General features: G+C 34.7%; 2 protein-coding genes across 2 annotated transcripts in view; both read left to right on the top strand.

Moving 5' to 3' along the window:
- Positions 1 to 1,551: 1,551 nt before the first annotated feature.
- On the top strand, positions 1,552 to 3,546 carry LOC147834874 (uncharacterized). Its single transcript, XM_087272936.1, is given in 6 exon segments — positions 1,552 to 1,643; positions 1,774 to 1,872; positions 1,967 to 2,081; positions 2,084 to 2,115; positions 3,087 to 3,185; positions 3,299 to 3,546. Coding segments are annotated over 6 exon segments (645 nt in total). The 5' UTR covers positions 1,552 to 1,591.
- A 2,834-nt stretch (positions 3,547 to 6,380) lies between these two features.
- mst1rb (macrophage stimulating 1 receptor b) overlaps positions 6,381 to 15,344 on the top strand; it is a 43,708-nt gene continuing 34,744 nt past the window's right edge. Inside the window, exons 1-4 of the mRNA XM_087274004.1 lie at positions 6,381 to 6,626; positions 8,294 to 9,587; positions 14,737 to 14,913; positions 14,991 to 15,113. Coding sequence (XP_087130130.1) covers positions 8,385 to 9,587; positions 14,737 to 14,913; positions 14,991 to 15,113 — 1,503 coding nt within the window. The 5' untranslated portion in view covers positions 6,381 to 6,626; positions 8,294 to 8,384. The remainder of the gene's footprint in view (positions 6,627 to 8,293; positions 9,588 to 14,736; positions 14,914 to 14,990; positions 15,114 to 15,344) is intronic.

Here is a 15,344-nt window from a genome sequence, read left to right on the forward strand (position 1 = left end):
ACATGCAAATAAAAATTACATTCAAAAACATTTCCTAAAATAAGTTTGTGCACGACACAAATGTCAAATAACATTCGTTTAGAGTTGAAGTCAAAATTATTAGCACCCCTGTTTATTTTTTTCCCCCAATTTCTGTTTAATGGAGAGATTTTTTTCAGCACATTTCTAAACACAATAGTTTTAATAACTCGTTTCTAATAACTGATTTATTTTATCTTTTCCATGGTGACAGTACATAATATTTGACTAGATATTTTTCAAGACACTTCTATACAGCTTAAAGGGACATTTAAAGGCTTTACTGGGTTAATTAGGTTAACTAGGCAGGTTAGGGTAATTAGGCAAGTTATTTTATATCGATGCTTTGTTCTGGAGACTGTCGAAAAATAAATTAGCTTATAGGGGCTAATAATATTGACCTTAAAATGAATCATAAAAAAATGTAAACTGGTTTTATTCTTGCAAAAATAAAACAAATAACACTTTCTTCAGAAGAAAAAATATTATCAGACATACTGTGAAAATTTCATTCCTCTGTTAATCATCATTTGCGAAATGTGTAAAAAAGAAAAAAATTCAAAGGGGGGCTAATAATTCTGACTTTAGCTGTATAGTAACGGGTTGTCCTGCTTGTTCCAAAGATTGTTCCAGTTTTTCTTTTTCTGTGGAACACACAAGGAGATCTTTTGAAGAATGTTGTCTTTGATATGATGTCTTTTATTTCTTCTAGTTATTGGTTTTGTACATTTTTATTTTGTACATTTTTATTTTGTGTTCAACATAAGAAACTCATAAAGGTTTGAAACTAATTTAGGGTGAGTTATTGGTGAGTAAGTTGTTAGTAAATTAAACATTTTGGGTGAACTATCCCTTTAGTCAAACAAAAAATATATAGCGTTTACTCATAGTTACAATTACACTGTTTATGCACTGGTTTTTTTTTTGTGTTCTACGTAATCAATATGGGTTGGGAATTAAGTTAGCATATTATTATTATTAGTAGTATTATTTACAAATATAAGTGGATTGAACACTAAATAATTAAGTTGTCCCCACAAAAAACTCAACTGTGTTGATTCAGCTCATTTTAAATATATAGATTGAGCAAACTTATCTTTTTGAGTGTACACTGTAAGAAAAGCTGGGTTCCTCACAATTCCTTCAAGTAGTCCCTAATTAAATCAATTACGTTAACTTAATCATGTTTTAACACATGCTCTCAGTGAATGAACAATGTATATTATCAAGTAAAGCATAATTCTTATGACGTAATAATTGGTAAAAACATCTGCATTTTAAACATTTTAAAATCAAATCAGTTGTGTGATAGACAATCATAAAGCAAATGCTTGTTTTCCTTTTATAGAAATAAGGTTATATACATTAGCATTTACTGACGTACTGTCATTTAAATATGATCGGAAAATTCCCAAATGATGAGTGCACGTTGTCATGTGTATCTTGCAAATGTCAAAACACACAGAGGAAGACATTATGCTTTAACGTGTAAAAAAAAAAAAAAAACACACACCCTGACCAATCCACTATATAATAATCTTTCATTGTCAGTGTGACACTCTTTGGCTGAACCATGGCGCTGCAAATCATCTCTGTGTTTGTTTTTACTCTGTTTTTTCCTAAAGGTATGTCGCACAAAATTGATTTCCAATAAATGCACTTCTTTTTTAAATACATTTAATATATCACTCTTATTTTAATTTCATTGCTATAGTTATAAAATCGCCTCATTCTTATCTTTTTATTGACTTACAGCGCTGACACTGAAGTGTTACAACTGTGACGTGCCATCTTCAAATTGCTCCCAAAAAACCTGCAATTCAAGCTCACATTGCTTCTCCAGTATCAAATATAGTAAGATCTGCATGACTGTAAAGTGTCTGGTAATGAATATGTTATTGACTTGGTTTGCTAATGAATCTTTATTTTTTATTGTTTTTCATTGCAGTTGGTGGTATTGATAATGGTATTTTCACGTGGGATTGCGCAAATGCCCTTTATGATAATTGGACTGTAAATTTTGGAAAACTTGGATACACCATGAAAGTTTGTTCTTCAGATCTGTGACAAAAGATCTTCAGAACAATGCTACAACAGGTAAAACAAAATACATACAAAAATTGACTGTTCCAACTTATTTTATGTGTACACATAAAAAAAAAAGAAGATTTTTGCTGCTTGTTTAAACTAGTTTTTTAAATGAGCTAAAAACTCAATAAGATTTGTTGGGACAACTTAATTGTTTTATGTTCAATCCACTTAAATTTGTAAAGTTGATTTATCAAACTTAATCGATTTGTGTTGAGACAACGTCAATGAATTGTGTGGAAGCCTGCATTTTGTATCTAATTTCTGTCTTTTCACAAGTGCAGCTGCTGGACAAGTCCAAAATTCTTTAGCTGAAAAACCTGGTTATTATTTAAAATAACTGAATAAAAACATAAATAATTGCTCTGTTTCTTTGAATTTTTACCTTGTATTTTCACAAACTGATTTCTCAATATTTTTTTCTAAAGCATGTGCAATTTCTTGAAAATTTTTTTACCTTCTTTAGTTGAAAAAAACATTTATATTGCAAAATATAGCAAAAAATAAATAAAATTACTTTGCTTTCCTGGATTGATTTATGCAGAACTGATGTGACGTATTTAAAGAAAGTAACTGTAATTAAACTACCTAAAACTGAAACGTCATCCCTTACTTAAATTTTTTCAGCAAAACATAATTTAAGAAACTAGTTCCTTTGTAACTAATTACACCCAACATTGATTACAGTTCATAAAGTGCCTTTTCAAATATTACCTATTACCTTTCAGTGATATGTACTGTATTATGCGCAGTGTAATGTAGCTGTTTGCTAAAGGTAAAGGTCTGTAAATGTTTAAATATCAAAGTAATGGAAGTCTGCTAAAACAAGAATTCATTCTGAACTGCCGGAGTGCGTCGTCACAAATTGTTTCATCTCTATATCACATTTCTGAATACATTTGAATAATTGTTTGTTTATGCTTGAACTATTCCAAATTATTTCTCCATTTAACTGTCTCTGCTTTTGTTGAACTGTGTAGACTCAGCTAATGAAAAGAGCTGCTACACCTGCAACGGCACAGACTGCTCTCAGACAATGTCTTGTAAAGGTGATGAGACCAAGTGCATCACTGCAACAGGTGATTCACAGCAAACACTTCTGAGTAATCTGCTAAACTGCTTCCTAAAGTTAATGAATCAAAGTTCTTGTTATTTATTTGTGCTTAACTTTCTACCATTTTCTTTTTCTCAGGTGCCATCTACCCTACTTTAAAAGGATGTGCAAACCAAATTGTCTGTGCTAACACTACTGTAGTGGAACATTTCCTATCCCAGTATGGCTTTGCAAACACTAGTTTGTCATGTTGTGATGGAAACCTGTGTAATAACGGGTAAATTCTGAGGCAGGGAGCTGTGCTGCTGCTCATACCAGTGCTTTCTCTTCTTTTCTCCATCTGAGATCTATTTTTAGGAGATTTTTATTATTTTGTTATAATTTAAATGCTTTTCTTTAAACTAACACTGAACCAATTAATTTTTTTTGCAAATGGAAACTCATTCAAATGTTTTAAATGACTATAGGATAAGTGTACTTTTGTGCTTCTAGTCATTTAAAAATAAGATGGTGTGTATAATACATAGCTATAAAAACATTTACATATTTTTATAGGCATAATTTTGGTGAAACAAAATAATAGTTGACTCCTAATTAAAATTTTATTAATTAAATCAATTTTTTTTATTCATAAACTATGTTGCCAAATGGTTTGGAACATCTGCACATGCACGTTAATGACATCCCAATCTTATTCAGTAGGGTTCAATATGGAGTAGGTCTAAATTTTGCAGCTGCAAACTGGCTTCAACTTATCTGGAAATTATTCCAACATGGTTTAAGAGTGAATGTTTCTAGAAATTTTGAACAATCTTCTTGAATAGCATTTGCGAAGTCAGACACTGAAATTGGGTGAGAAGGTCTGGTTCATCATCTCCGCTCTAATTTATCTCAAAAGTGTTTAGTTGGGTTGAGGTCAGGACTCTGTGCAGGCCGGTAAATTTTCTGGACACCAAACTTGCACATCCATTTTTGCTCATTCATTGCTCATTCTTCTTTATAGACTTTGCTTTGTGCAATGGTGTGCAGTCATGTTGAAACATGAAGTGGTCATTCCCAAACTTTTCCCACAAAGTCGGGACGGGAGCATGAAAATATACAGAAAGGCTGCGTCCGAAACCACATTCTTCCATACAATATAGTTCTCTAAAATCAGTATGTGAGCCGAGTAGTATGTCCGAATTCAAAGAATTCGAAAATCAGTATGCAAGAAGTACCCGGAAGACTTACTACATCCGGCGAGATTCTGGAGTGTGCATCCCATGCACCCTGTGCTATCCCATAATGCCCCGCGAGAGAATTCATGAATGGAAGTGAAGCGATGCAACTGACGCAGATAGGTCACGTGACCATGACAAAATGGCGGATGTAGTACGTCCAAATTCCATTCATATTTTTCACATTCACACCGTATAGAACGTACTTTTCTAATGGCCGAGTAGTACGTTTAAAATTAAATACAGTACCTCTTGAGTAGTAGGCGGTTTCGGACGCAGCCAATGTCTTAGTATGCTTAAAGAGTGCCTTTCAGTAGAGCTGAAGGGCCAAGCCCAACCTTTTAAAAAACAACCTTACACCATAAGCCTCCTCTGATGCAATCTGGAACATACCGTTCTCATGGCAAACACCAAACCCAGATTTTTCCATTGGATCGCCAGACAGTGAAGAGTGGTTTGTCACTCCGGAGAGGGTTTACTCTGCTCTTGAGTGCAAGATGGCGGCATGCTTTACACCAGTGTTTCTCAACCACGTTCCTGGAGGACCACCAGCTCTGCACATTTTCCATGTTTCCTTAACCAAACACACCTGATTCAGATCATCAGCTCATTAGCAGAGACTGAAAGACCTGTGATGGGTGTAACAGACAAAGGAGACATCCAAACCATGAAGTGTTGGTGGTCCTCCAGGAACCTGGTTGAGAAACACTGCTTTACACCATTGCATCTGATGTTATGCATTGCACTTAGTGATGTAAGGCTTAGGTTTAAATGCTTACAGTTGAAACCTATTTAATTAAGCTTTCGACACCTGTTTTTTAGCTTATCTGAAGGCCACAAAATTTGGAGGTCTGTTGGAATTGACTCTGTAGAAAGCAAACGCAGACCCCACTCCATTTTTTAAATTTCAATTCACAACATGCAGATGAATGCCAACAAACAAAATTGGTTAGGACTTGTTGAAACAATGTGTTACCCCTGTCAGCATTTTAATTAATTAATTAATTAATTAACATACTTCATTTTTTACACATCTGGACATGGAAGGGATTGCAACATCGATTCAATGATTCGAAAAGGTGTCCCAAAATGGTTGGCAATTAGTGTATGTTTTAGAAATATATTGTTTTGTAGCTCAGTAAAAATCATCATTTCTTTTGATCTCGCTTTATAGTAATGTACAACTCATGCTATTGATAAACCATTAACTAAGACTTTTAGCTTTATACACTAAGTTTGGGTTGGGTGGTGGGTAGAATTAGGCATTGTACTTTATGAGAAGAACTAATAATAAACAGTTAATATCATAATAATAGACAAGTAATGAGTCAGTAGTTGTGTAAATTGTTTCTTATAATATTCTTTTTGCAGTGAACATGTTGTGTGATGTTGACGCTGTTTTAAATTCAGTGGATTTTATTTTATATAATTGTTGAGAAATATTTTCATGACTGCTATACTGGTATATTCTCTTGTGTCATTTATTTGTTATATTTGTTAAATTAATCAAATTAAACATTACTATGGCAAAGCACTTTTTAATATTAAGTCGGTTACGTTATTTAAAAATCCTTGTGACCTAATTAATATTCATGAGGAATGCCGTTTTGTACTTGTGCTTACCTCCTTTTGTCTGTCTGAGATCTATCTATTTTTATGGTTTTGTTATAATATAGTTGCTTTTTTATACATGTAAAAGACTCTTAAAATTGAACTTCTTTAGTAAATGCTCTCGCATAAAAATGTTTTAAATGACTGCATTTCTAATATCAAATTAACTTTTGTGCTTATTATCATGTAGGCTAAATTTTGGTTGATTTTATTTTGGTTTTATTAAAATACATATTATCACGATCACTAGATTGGCATATACTGCTGTGTAATCCATTTGTTATATTTTAATAATATTTAAATAAATTATTTCAATTGATCTTACTATGCCTATAAATATGCGTAATTAATATTCATGAGGCATGCCGTCTTCCTTCTGTATGCCGGTGGGCGGGGACTGTCTGCACCTCCAGTCAGCGGCACTCGTGCTACAAACTGAACATAACCAGCAGTCTAAAAACCCAAGACATCTTTCTAATCATATATAAGTACTTCTATAATCCGGTTTAAAGCGTAAACTAATGTAAATATTTATTTAAAGTTGTTCATTACACTGGTACACATGTTTGGAAATGCAGTTGAGGATTTGTCCTCCCGAGATCTGTGCTGCTTCACTGGTGTGCCATCATCAACAACAGGTGAGTGTTTTCTCATAGTTTATCTCAAAATATTCAATTTGATATTCATTTAGCCTATTACATATTTCTTTGGTAAAATGTAATTAGAAATGTTTGCATATAGATAGGATACTATCTATACCAAACGTGTAAGCTTTAGAATGGGTGATTTGCCTCTCGTCCACTTTTCCAATGGCTAAATAGCCATAGTTTAACACTTATTTTTGCCTAAAAGTTACTTCTTTAGTACAAATAATTATTCTAATAGAGCTGCCATGACTTAATATATAAATAACCCTCTTGTTTTTAAGATTTTTACCTGCCTTGGCACACTTTTAGAAAATTGTTATGTCAGTGATAACAAAAAATCTGAATTATAATTAACTGAGTAGTATCTGTGCCATAACAATTATTTTAGTTGTGTTAAAAACAGGAAATGTTTTGTTCAATTAGTAATTGTATATATTTTTGTTAGTTGTATGTTTATTGGAGAGTGTGGGTCAGTAAATAATCCTAATGATTCATTATTTTAAAGGAACATAAAAAAAGTGTTACATTTTTGGGTCAGTATCCATCAGTTATTAAGAAACATCTTCAACTCTGTTGTTTACCCAAAGATAAATAAATTCTACACTGCATTTACACATTAACCATGGGTTTAGATTTAAGATGAAGTTTGGTATTAATAGGCAATCACTGGGCTACATGTAGATTACAATATTGTTAGTTTAGCCCATATCTACGAGGTAAAGCTGTTTAACTACTCACAATTGTTTCTATAAAGATCTCAGAAGAATCAGGTGCAAATGCCGTGACACGATTTGAAAAGTAATTGGTTAATTTGCCAGTTAAATAAAGCTCTTGACTGAAATACGCAACCTCCATTTTGCAACTTTTGTACTCAAAAAAGCACGTCTAGGATGTGACATGAATGTCAATTCGAGAGGCCCTTAGTTTGGAATATGGTGATGAGCTTTGTTAATAAATAGCTTAGAGAGAAAAAAAAAAACATGTATTACAGAGAACATTGTGTTCTGAAGCCAACCAGTTCATTCCCAAAAGTTTTTCCTTTGCATCATAAAACACTTTAATAAAAATGAAGTTCTCTCAGGGTTGTGTAAAATATCTATTTTTACCCTTAATGACTTTCTCTCTTCCTGACTTAAAGGTCCAGACAGACATGAATAAGCAAAACATTTCCCTTATGATGAATCTAAACTTGTTTTTTTATTCAATTAGATCACCCTTATGTCATCACTTGCCAGCGTCCTTTTTGTCCCACATTTTAAAAGGCATATTGAAAGTATTTTGGTAACATTTTGTTTTGATAGTCCCTATTGCACATTTTGTTAACCAAAAATTGCATTGCAACTTGCATTTACATGCCAATTACTTTTCAATTGAGTATTAGTAAACTGTCTGCATAATATCTGCTGATACTGCTCCTTCAACAGACATTTACCTGACTACAAGAAACTTTGCAAATACATTTCAACTTTCACTAACCCCAACCTAACAGTCTACTTATAATCTATTGAGAATTATTTGGCATGTAGATGCAATGTAACTTAAATTCAACAAAATGTGTAAAAAGGACAATTAAAATAAAGTGATACCAGTTTTCTTTTGTGTGAACTATTGATTGGCCACTTTTTAATTAATCTTCTTTGTGATTGTTTCCCTCTCAGGCCTTCCTGTTTTCAGGATGTCTTCACTGATGGACGCCTGCTGGAGGTAACCACAACACACTACAGCCATTTGCTTCACCCTGGAGTGGACATGGTCCATTGGGCCACACATTTAGTGACATGTGTCTGGATACAGGCTCTAATGTCTTCCGCATTGGACACTTGTCCCCCAACGGCCCCTATTTCTGTGGACTTCTCAGTGCCATATCCCATGCCTTACTATCAGACTCGCAACCCCATCCAGAACATAGTGACCAACTCCTTTTACAAAGAGGTCTACGTGGCCTCTCAGAACATTATTGAGGCACTTAACAACTCTTTGGATAAACTCTGGGAGCTCCGTACGGGACCCGTGGGCAGCCCGGAGTGTGAGATATGCGATTTGTGTGATATTGATAGAGATCCTTTTCATGAGGACACAGACAATGAGGTATTGCTCCTTGACACGTTCTTGATGTACTTGTACTCGTGTGGAAGTACCCAATATGGGGTTTGCTATTTCCATCAGCTCCGCGAGAATGGAAATCCTCCGGGGCCTTCGAAGTGTTTATTCCGGAAGAAGTTCAACTCTCCGCAGTTTTGTCCGGATTGTATAGCTAGTCCCTTCGGAACAAAAGTCTCCATGGTGGAGGAGGGTCAAACGGTGTACTTTTTTGTGGCGGCGACGGTGAATAATAGCGTGACTCAGAAATATGGACGCATGTCCATTTCTGTACGCCGACCAGTCGCGACGGAGGATGGTTTTTACACTGATGTCAGAGGACTGACAGTGTTGCCTGCTCTACAGCAGACATATGGCATTGAGTACGTCTACAGCTTTTACACACAGGACTTTGTCTACTTCTTGTCCGTCCAGCGAGAGAAAACAAATTTGGACTCTTCACCCTTTCAGACAAGACTCGGCCGTCTGCCACGTCATGAATGGGAGATGCGGCGTTATCGTGAAATTGTTTTAGAGTGTCGCTTCGAGCCCAAAAGGCGAAGGAGAAGCAATGTCAGCGAACCCTTTAAAGATGTGGTCTACAATGTAGTTCAAGCAGCCCACTTTGGCAAGGCCGGACGGGAGCTTGCAGATGAGCTGGGTGCTGAAGAAGAGGATGATATCTTGTATGGCGTGTTTGCTGTAACTGATGACTCAGGTGTTCCTGAACATGATTCAGCACTTTGTGCATTTCCGATGGATACAGTAAACACGGCAATAGACGATGGAGTGGAGGACTGCTGCAAGTCAGGACCAGAGCAGCTTTCCAGAGGCCTTTGCCATTTTCAGCCGTGTGAAAGCTGCCCACATGAGGTTGGTGCATTTTCAGCTTACTTAAGTACAATTATAGTGATGTGCTGAACGTAGAGGCATTGACCATTTTGAGGGAAGTAAACAATAACAATGGTCCTAACGTATTTCCTGTTTTACATTTTAAATTTCCATAGCTTCTGAGTCCACAAAGTTCCACACATTGATAAGGACTGTTATAATAGCTGCTATACCATTAAGTTAGGATTGAATTGTCACTTGTTACAGATATGAAATAGTTTGACAACAAGCAGAAAATGATCATGGGCCAGTGACATCACCACATTAAAATGGTCTATTGATTAAATTATAAAGTGCTGCATAATTAATTTAATCAATGTGCACTACAGTGTCTGTGAATATTAAATTATAAAAAGACTTTTTTAAATGGGCAAGCACCTGAGTTTCTTAATTTCTCACTACTACTACTACTACTACTACTACTACTACTACTACTACTACTACTACTACTACTAATAGTTGTAATAATAATAAATAGGGATGCCAGATCCAATCACGGAAATCGGGCCCGATCACGAGGTTTCAGACTTGATTGGGATTGGACCGTGCCTCCCAGTCAGGATTTAAATATATATGTCTATATACATTCTCATAATTTTTTAAACACATCTATAGTTATGTGGTGGCACAGACTTCGACTTCTTTCTTGACTTCACACAGAAACTGTACTGAGTGCGGCATGACATCACTTTGTTGCAGGGATGCTATTGGTTAAATGCTGGCAAAGTAAACACGGAAGCAGCTTGAAGCGGAAAGCGCGAGTATGTTTGCGGTCTGGAGGTATTATAGAGTTAATATTGACAACATTGCCAGCTGTGAGATATATAAACTTGTTAAGTTGAGGTGTTCTTTGTTTTTATTTTTTTATATTTACTGTTGCACGAAAATCCAAAAGTGAAGAATTTATGTTATTTATTACTTGATTGTACAAGCTACTTCACAGTTTGTTAACAGAGTTGTTGAATGTTAAAATAAGGTGAATTAAATAAAAAATAAGGAACATCCTGGATCTGTTTCTTCACTCTTCTATATTGTTTTTATGTATTACAGAAGTACCAGTTTGGGTTTCGATATTGGTAGATACTCAAAAACAAAAGACTCAGACTCGAGGGCAAAAAATCTGATTGGGACATCCCTAATAATAAAATAATGCATTTTAAAAGTAATAATAGTCCTTTCATAATTTGATACAATTCTTTAAAAAAATATTACAAAATCTTTTATGTTATAATTTGAACATGAATAAAAACATCTTTAAATGAACTTTTTTGTGGCAACAACGGTGAACAATAGCGTGACGCAGAAATAGTTGCATGTCCATCTAATTTCTATTTGCCTAATGTTTCTAATTGTCTTTATTTTGTATTGCAGTACTTTAATTTCTCCAAATTTAGATTCTTATTGTTATTATTTTTTTGTTATTGTTGTTAGGCCTGCATGATAAGGAAATTTTGTTGCGCAATATATTGTCAGAAATTGTTGCGATAAGTGATATTATTATCATTTTGAGTTCATTTTATGCCACTGATAATATAATGATTAAATAACAGCATAATAATGCAACTAACTAGCCATAAACACATCAAAATACTTAGCATTCTTATGGTTATTTAGATTCTATAATTTGATGTTAAAAAGGTAAATGTCCTATTATATGCTTTGACACCAGTTAGGTAGAATGGAAATATCATTCTAAAATGGCTTTAACGTTATTTGTTAATTTGTAAATATATATTGCAATGGGCGACGCAGTGGCGCTGTAGATAGTGCTGTCACCTCACAGACAGAAGGTCGCTGGTTCGAGCCTCAGCTGTGTCAGTTGACGTTTCTGTGTTAAGTTTGCATGTCCTCCCTGCGTTCACGTGGGTTTCCTCTGGGTGCTCTGGTTTCCCCCACAGTCCAAAGACATGCGGTACAGGTGAATTGGGTAGGCTAAATTGTCCATTGTGTATGAGTGTGAATGAGTGTGTGGATGTTTTCCAGAGATGGGTTGCGGCTGGAAGCGCATCTGCTACGAAAAAACGTGCTGGATAAGTTGGTGGGTCATTCCGCTGTGGCAACCCTGGATTAATAAAAGGGACTAAGCTGAAAATAAAATGAATAAATAAATTGCAATCGCAAAAAATATTGTGGTCATGTCCAAGTATTGGTTACGTAAGACTGATTTTGATGTACAAAAAAAAATAAACAAACAAAAAAACAGATGGTTGTCTAAAAATAAAAATACATAAACTTGTAAAATATTTAAACACTCCTCTGTTTTTAATTCCTAACTTTAGCAAATGGCAGTACATGTGGTTTTGAAGAATTGGTGGGTTGCTCTAATTGCCCTCCACTGGTTTCCAGATATTGTCCCACTTTCTTTTCTCTTCTTTATACCCCTTCACCTTTTCCAATATTGTTTTGCATTGAGACTTACAGTCTTTCTAGTGGGTGCTGTGGTGTCATAACACATTAAAAAAACCTAAAGGTATTTTAATTGACTTGTTCTGAAATCATCTGAGTGTGGGTCAGTAAATCCCTTGCTTGTGTATTCTGTCTCAAGTCTTTTTTAGGATTTCATCATCAATAGAGTAAATATGACAATGAATGCACTACACTTATCAAACATTAACTGTACACTATTATTCAAGAAAACAACCTTTGTAACCATTTACACAGTTCTCCTCCAATTCCACTTGGTTTGATATTTTGAAATGCAGTTAAAATACACTGATTTATTTCATTACATGTATATATATTTTTATGTTCATGTATTTGTTGATAAGCCGTGCTGGGTAATTCTCTCTGTCTCATGCTGAACTCAGTTGAGAATTGTATACTTTGACAATCCAAACACCCTTGTTGTGGGTGGGAGAATGTCTCGAGTGTGGTTGTGAGTTTGTTGGTTTAAAAACAGTTTACTGTTGGTGTGTATGTGTGTGTTTGAGTGCTGTTAAAAGCAGAGGTTTTATCCAGTGAAGTCAATGTTTATGGGAAAAGGAGAAAATTACAGTGCAATTTTTGAAGTTCCGGTGACAGACACTTACCAGAACACTCATTTTGGACGTACTTGATGATTTAGCACATTTAAGCAGCTAGAAGTGTTGTAGTTCTGCTGTTGTTTTTGAAAGATAACTTGGGTTTTTTTCACAATGAAAATGCATTTGTCAGGTATTATCAGGTAACGTTTCACAGCATCAGTACACTGCTTCAATCTTTCGCTTCCACGCTTGTACTTAGTAATTTTAGTGAAATTGTTGGTTGTGCAACTTTTCTACCAACCAAGTTTGAGAAATGTTCGTACAGTCTTTGTTTTTCATCATGTTAACATGTTAGTTTTGAATAGCTAGCATGCTATACAGGATATGGAAAATTTCAGCCACTTCCCAATTTTCTAAGGCCAGATATCCGCACCCAATAAATCTATTTACTTATGTACATGTGTGTAAATATATATTTATTCCATTTTCATATTAATTTCAGTAATATTATTGACTTAATATGCAAATGTTTATGTGATCTTTTTACAATACAGTTTGTAATATAATATTTTCTGTGTTTTAGTAGATATATTATATGGGAGAATTGCTTTGTTTAGCAAACAAGTGGATGTAATAGAATTGGCATTGTAAACCTTAAATGAAAGTTATTATTATTATTTTTATTTCACGTTTTAAGTTTTTAGTTACTATACTGTCATATAGTATATCTTATTCATAGTCATTCCGCATGAATTTGCAGATTGTACACAAGTTCTGTGCAGAAATAGTAAAACATGTCAGCAGATTCTGCTTGGGTTATGTGGTCAATGCCTGCTGTTTGATAAATTAAACTTTCTAACAATAGTGGAATTGCATCAGAAAGCAAAATATGATATCTTAGTTTACACTGCAGACGAATCACCACAGCACTGAGGTACAAAAAGACATTTGGGATCATTTTGTTCCATGTTTGTGGTCAGAATCTAAATTGGTGACTACATTACTGTAATATCCCAATTATGCACAACATTGTGATACAACTGACATTTATAACTGTTACTCCTATCTATCTATCTATCTATCTATCTATCTATCTATCTATCTATCTATCTATCTATCTATCTATCTATCTATCTATCTATCTGTCTGTCTGTCTGTCTGTCTGTCTGTCTGTCTGTCTGTCTGTCTGTCTGTCTGTCTGTCTGTCGGTCGGTCGGTCGGTCGGTCGGTCGGTCGGTCGGTCGGTCGGTCGGTCGGTCGGTATCTGTCTGTCTGTTCGTCCATCCGTCTGTCTGTTTATTTAACATATTTTATTTATATGTTTTTATGTTTACAAACCTTTATTTTCATGCATCTTTTAAATCAAGAAAGTACTTTAGTGCATAGGCATAGGTCTGTTTTAAAAAAAGAAAATGAAAGATATTATTTTGGAAATCATACTTTAGAGCTTCTACTTAATAGATGGTTCACATAAACAATTTGTAAAGAATTTCTTTTAAAGAATGCTGGAAACCAGTAGCCACTGACATCCATAGTAGCAAATAAATACTATGGAAGTCAGGTGCTGTCAGTTTCCAACATTCTTCATGATCAGGTGCGGAAATAGTGATTTGGGGGCCCTAAGTAATTACCAGCCATAGGTCCCTACAGTCCTAAAATGCACCCTTTGTACTTTTATTCATTTAAAAAAATATATATATCTTATATCACTCAATCTCCTTTTCTATGTTTATTCTTAAGGCAATATCTGCATTTTAAATATCTACATTTCTTAAAATAAATTCACAACCAAAAATAATAAATAAATACAAAATAATGTTATTTAAAACTAAATATTTAATTGATTTGACTGCTAGACTGCTTTATGATTGAGGGTGTAAGACAAATTTGTGTAGATATTAAGTTTGTATGCTATATTAAAATGTTATATTTAAATTTTAGTTGATATAAAATGATGTTATAGGTATAATTTATACTTCTAGGTATTTATTGGGGCCTCTAAATTTCCCTAAGGGGGCCCTAAGTGGCTAATTGCTGCTTTAAATCCACCCCTGTTCATACTATCTTGTGCTCAACATAATATAGAACCTCAAACAAGTATTTTCACCTCTTTAAAAGATGTCAGTGCTTTCCTGATTATTTTTATTTTTACACATGTGTGTGATTAGAGCATGGAGCACAACATGACATGCAGAGATCATCCCACGCTGGTGGCTCAGCCGTACTACAGAGTCGACCTGTTCAACAGACAGATGAGAGGAGTCCTGCTTACCTCATTGCTAGTCACCAGCATCGAGAACAAGACAGTGGCTCATATAGGCACCTCAGACGGGAGACTGCTGCAGGTACACAATATAAACAAGCCAGATACTACCAATGTCATTTTTATGCATCATTATATCATCTGCTTTTCTCACCACAGCTCGTCCTGAGAAGGTCCAGCCCCATTATCTTTGCTAATTACTCACTTGTAGAGAACCAGAAGGTGTCGTCTACTGCAGCAGTTCTCTCTCAAAACCATCTACTGTTTGTGGTTGGAGATAAGGTATGTATCAATAAATATTTAAAAGTGATGTATATAGGATTAGTGGTTTAACTAGGTATTGCGGTCCAAATTGAAAATATTGTATATATATTTTAACCCATCCCCTGCTTCTCCGTCATGATGCACAGGTTGCCAGATTGGTACAAATTTAAAATATTGGATAGTTGTTTTTTAACCCATCCCCTGCTCCTCTGACATGAAGCACACACAGGTTGCCAGATTGGTACAAAT

The sequence above is a fragment of the Danio rerio genome, chromosome 11, assembly GCF_052040795.2.
Source record: "Danio rerio strain M-AB ecotype USA chromosome 11, GRCz13ab, whole genome shotgun sequence".
NCBI classification, from domain to species: Eukaryota; Metazoa; Chordata; class Actinopteri; order Cypriniformes; family Danionidae; genus Danio; species Danio rerio.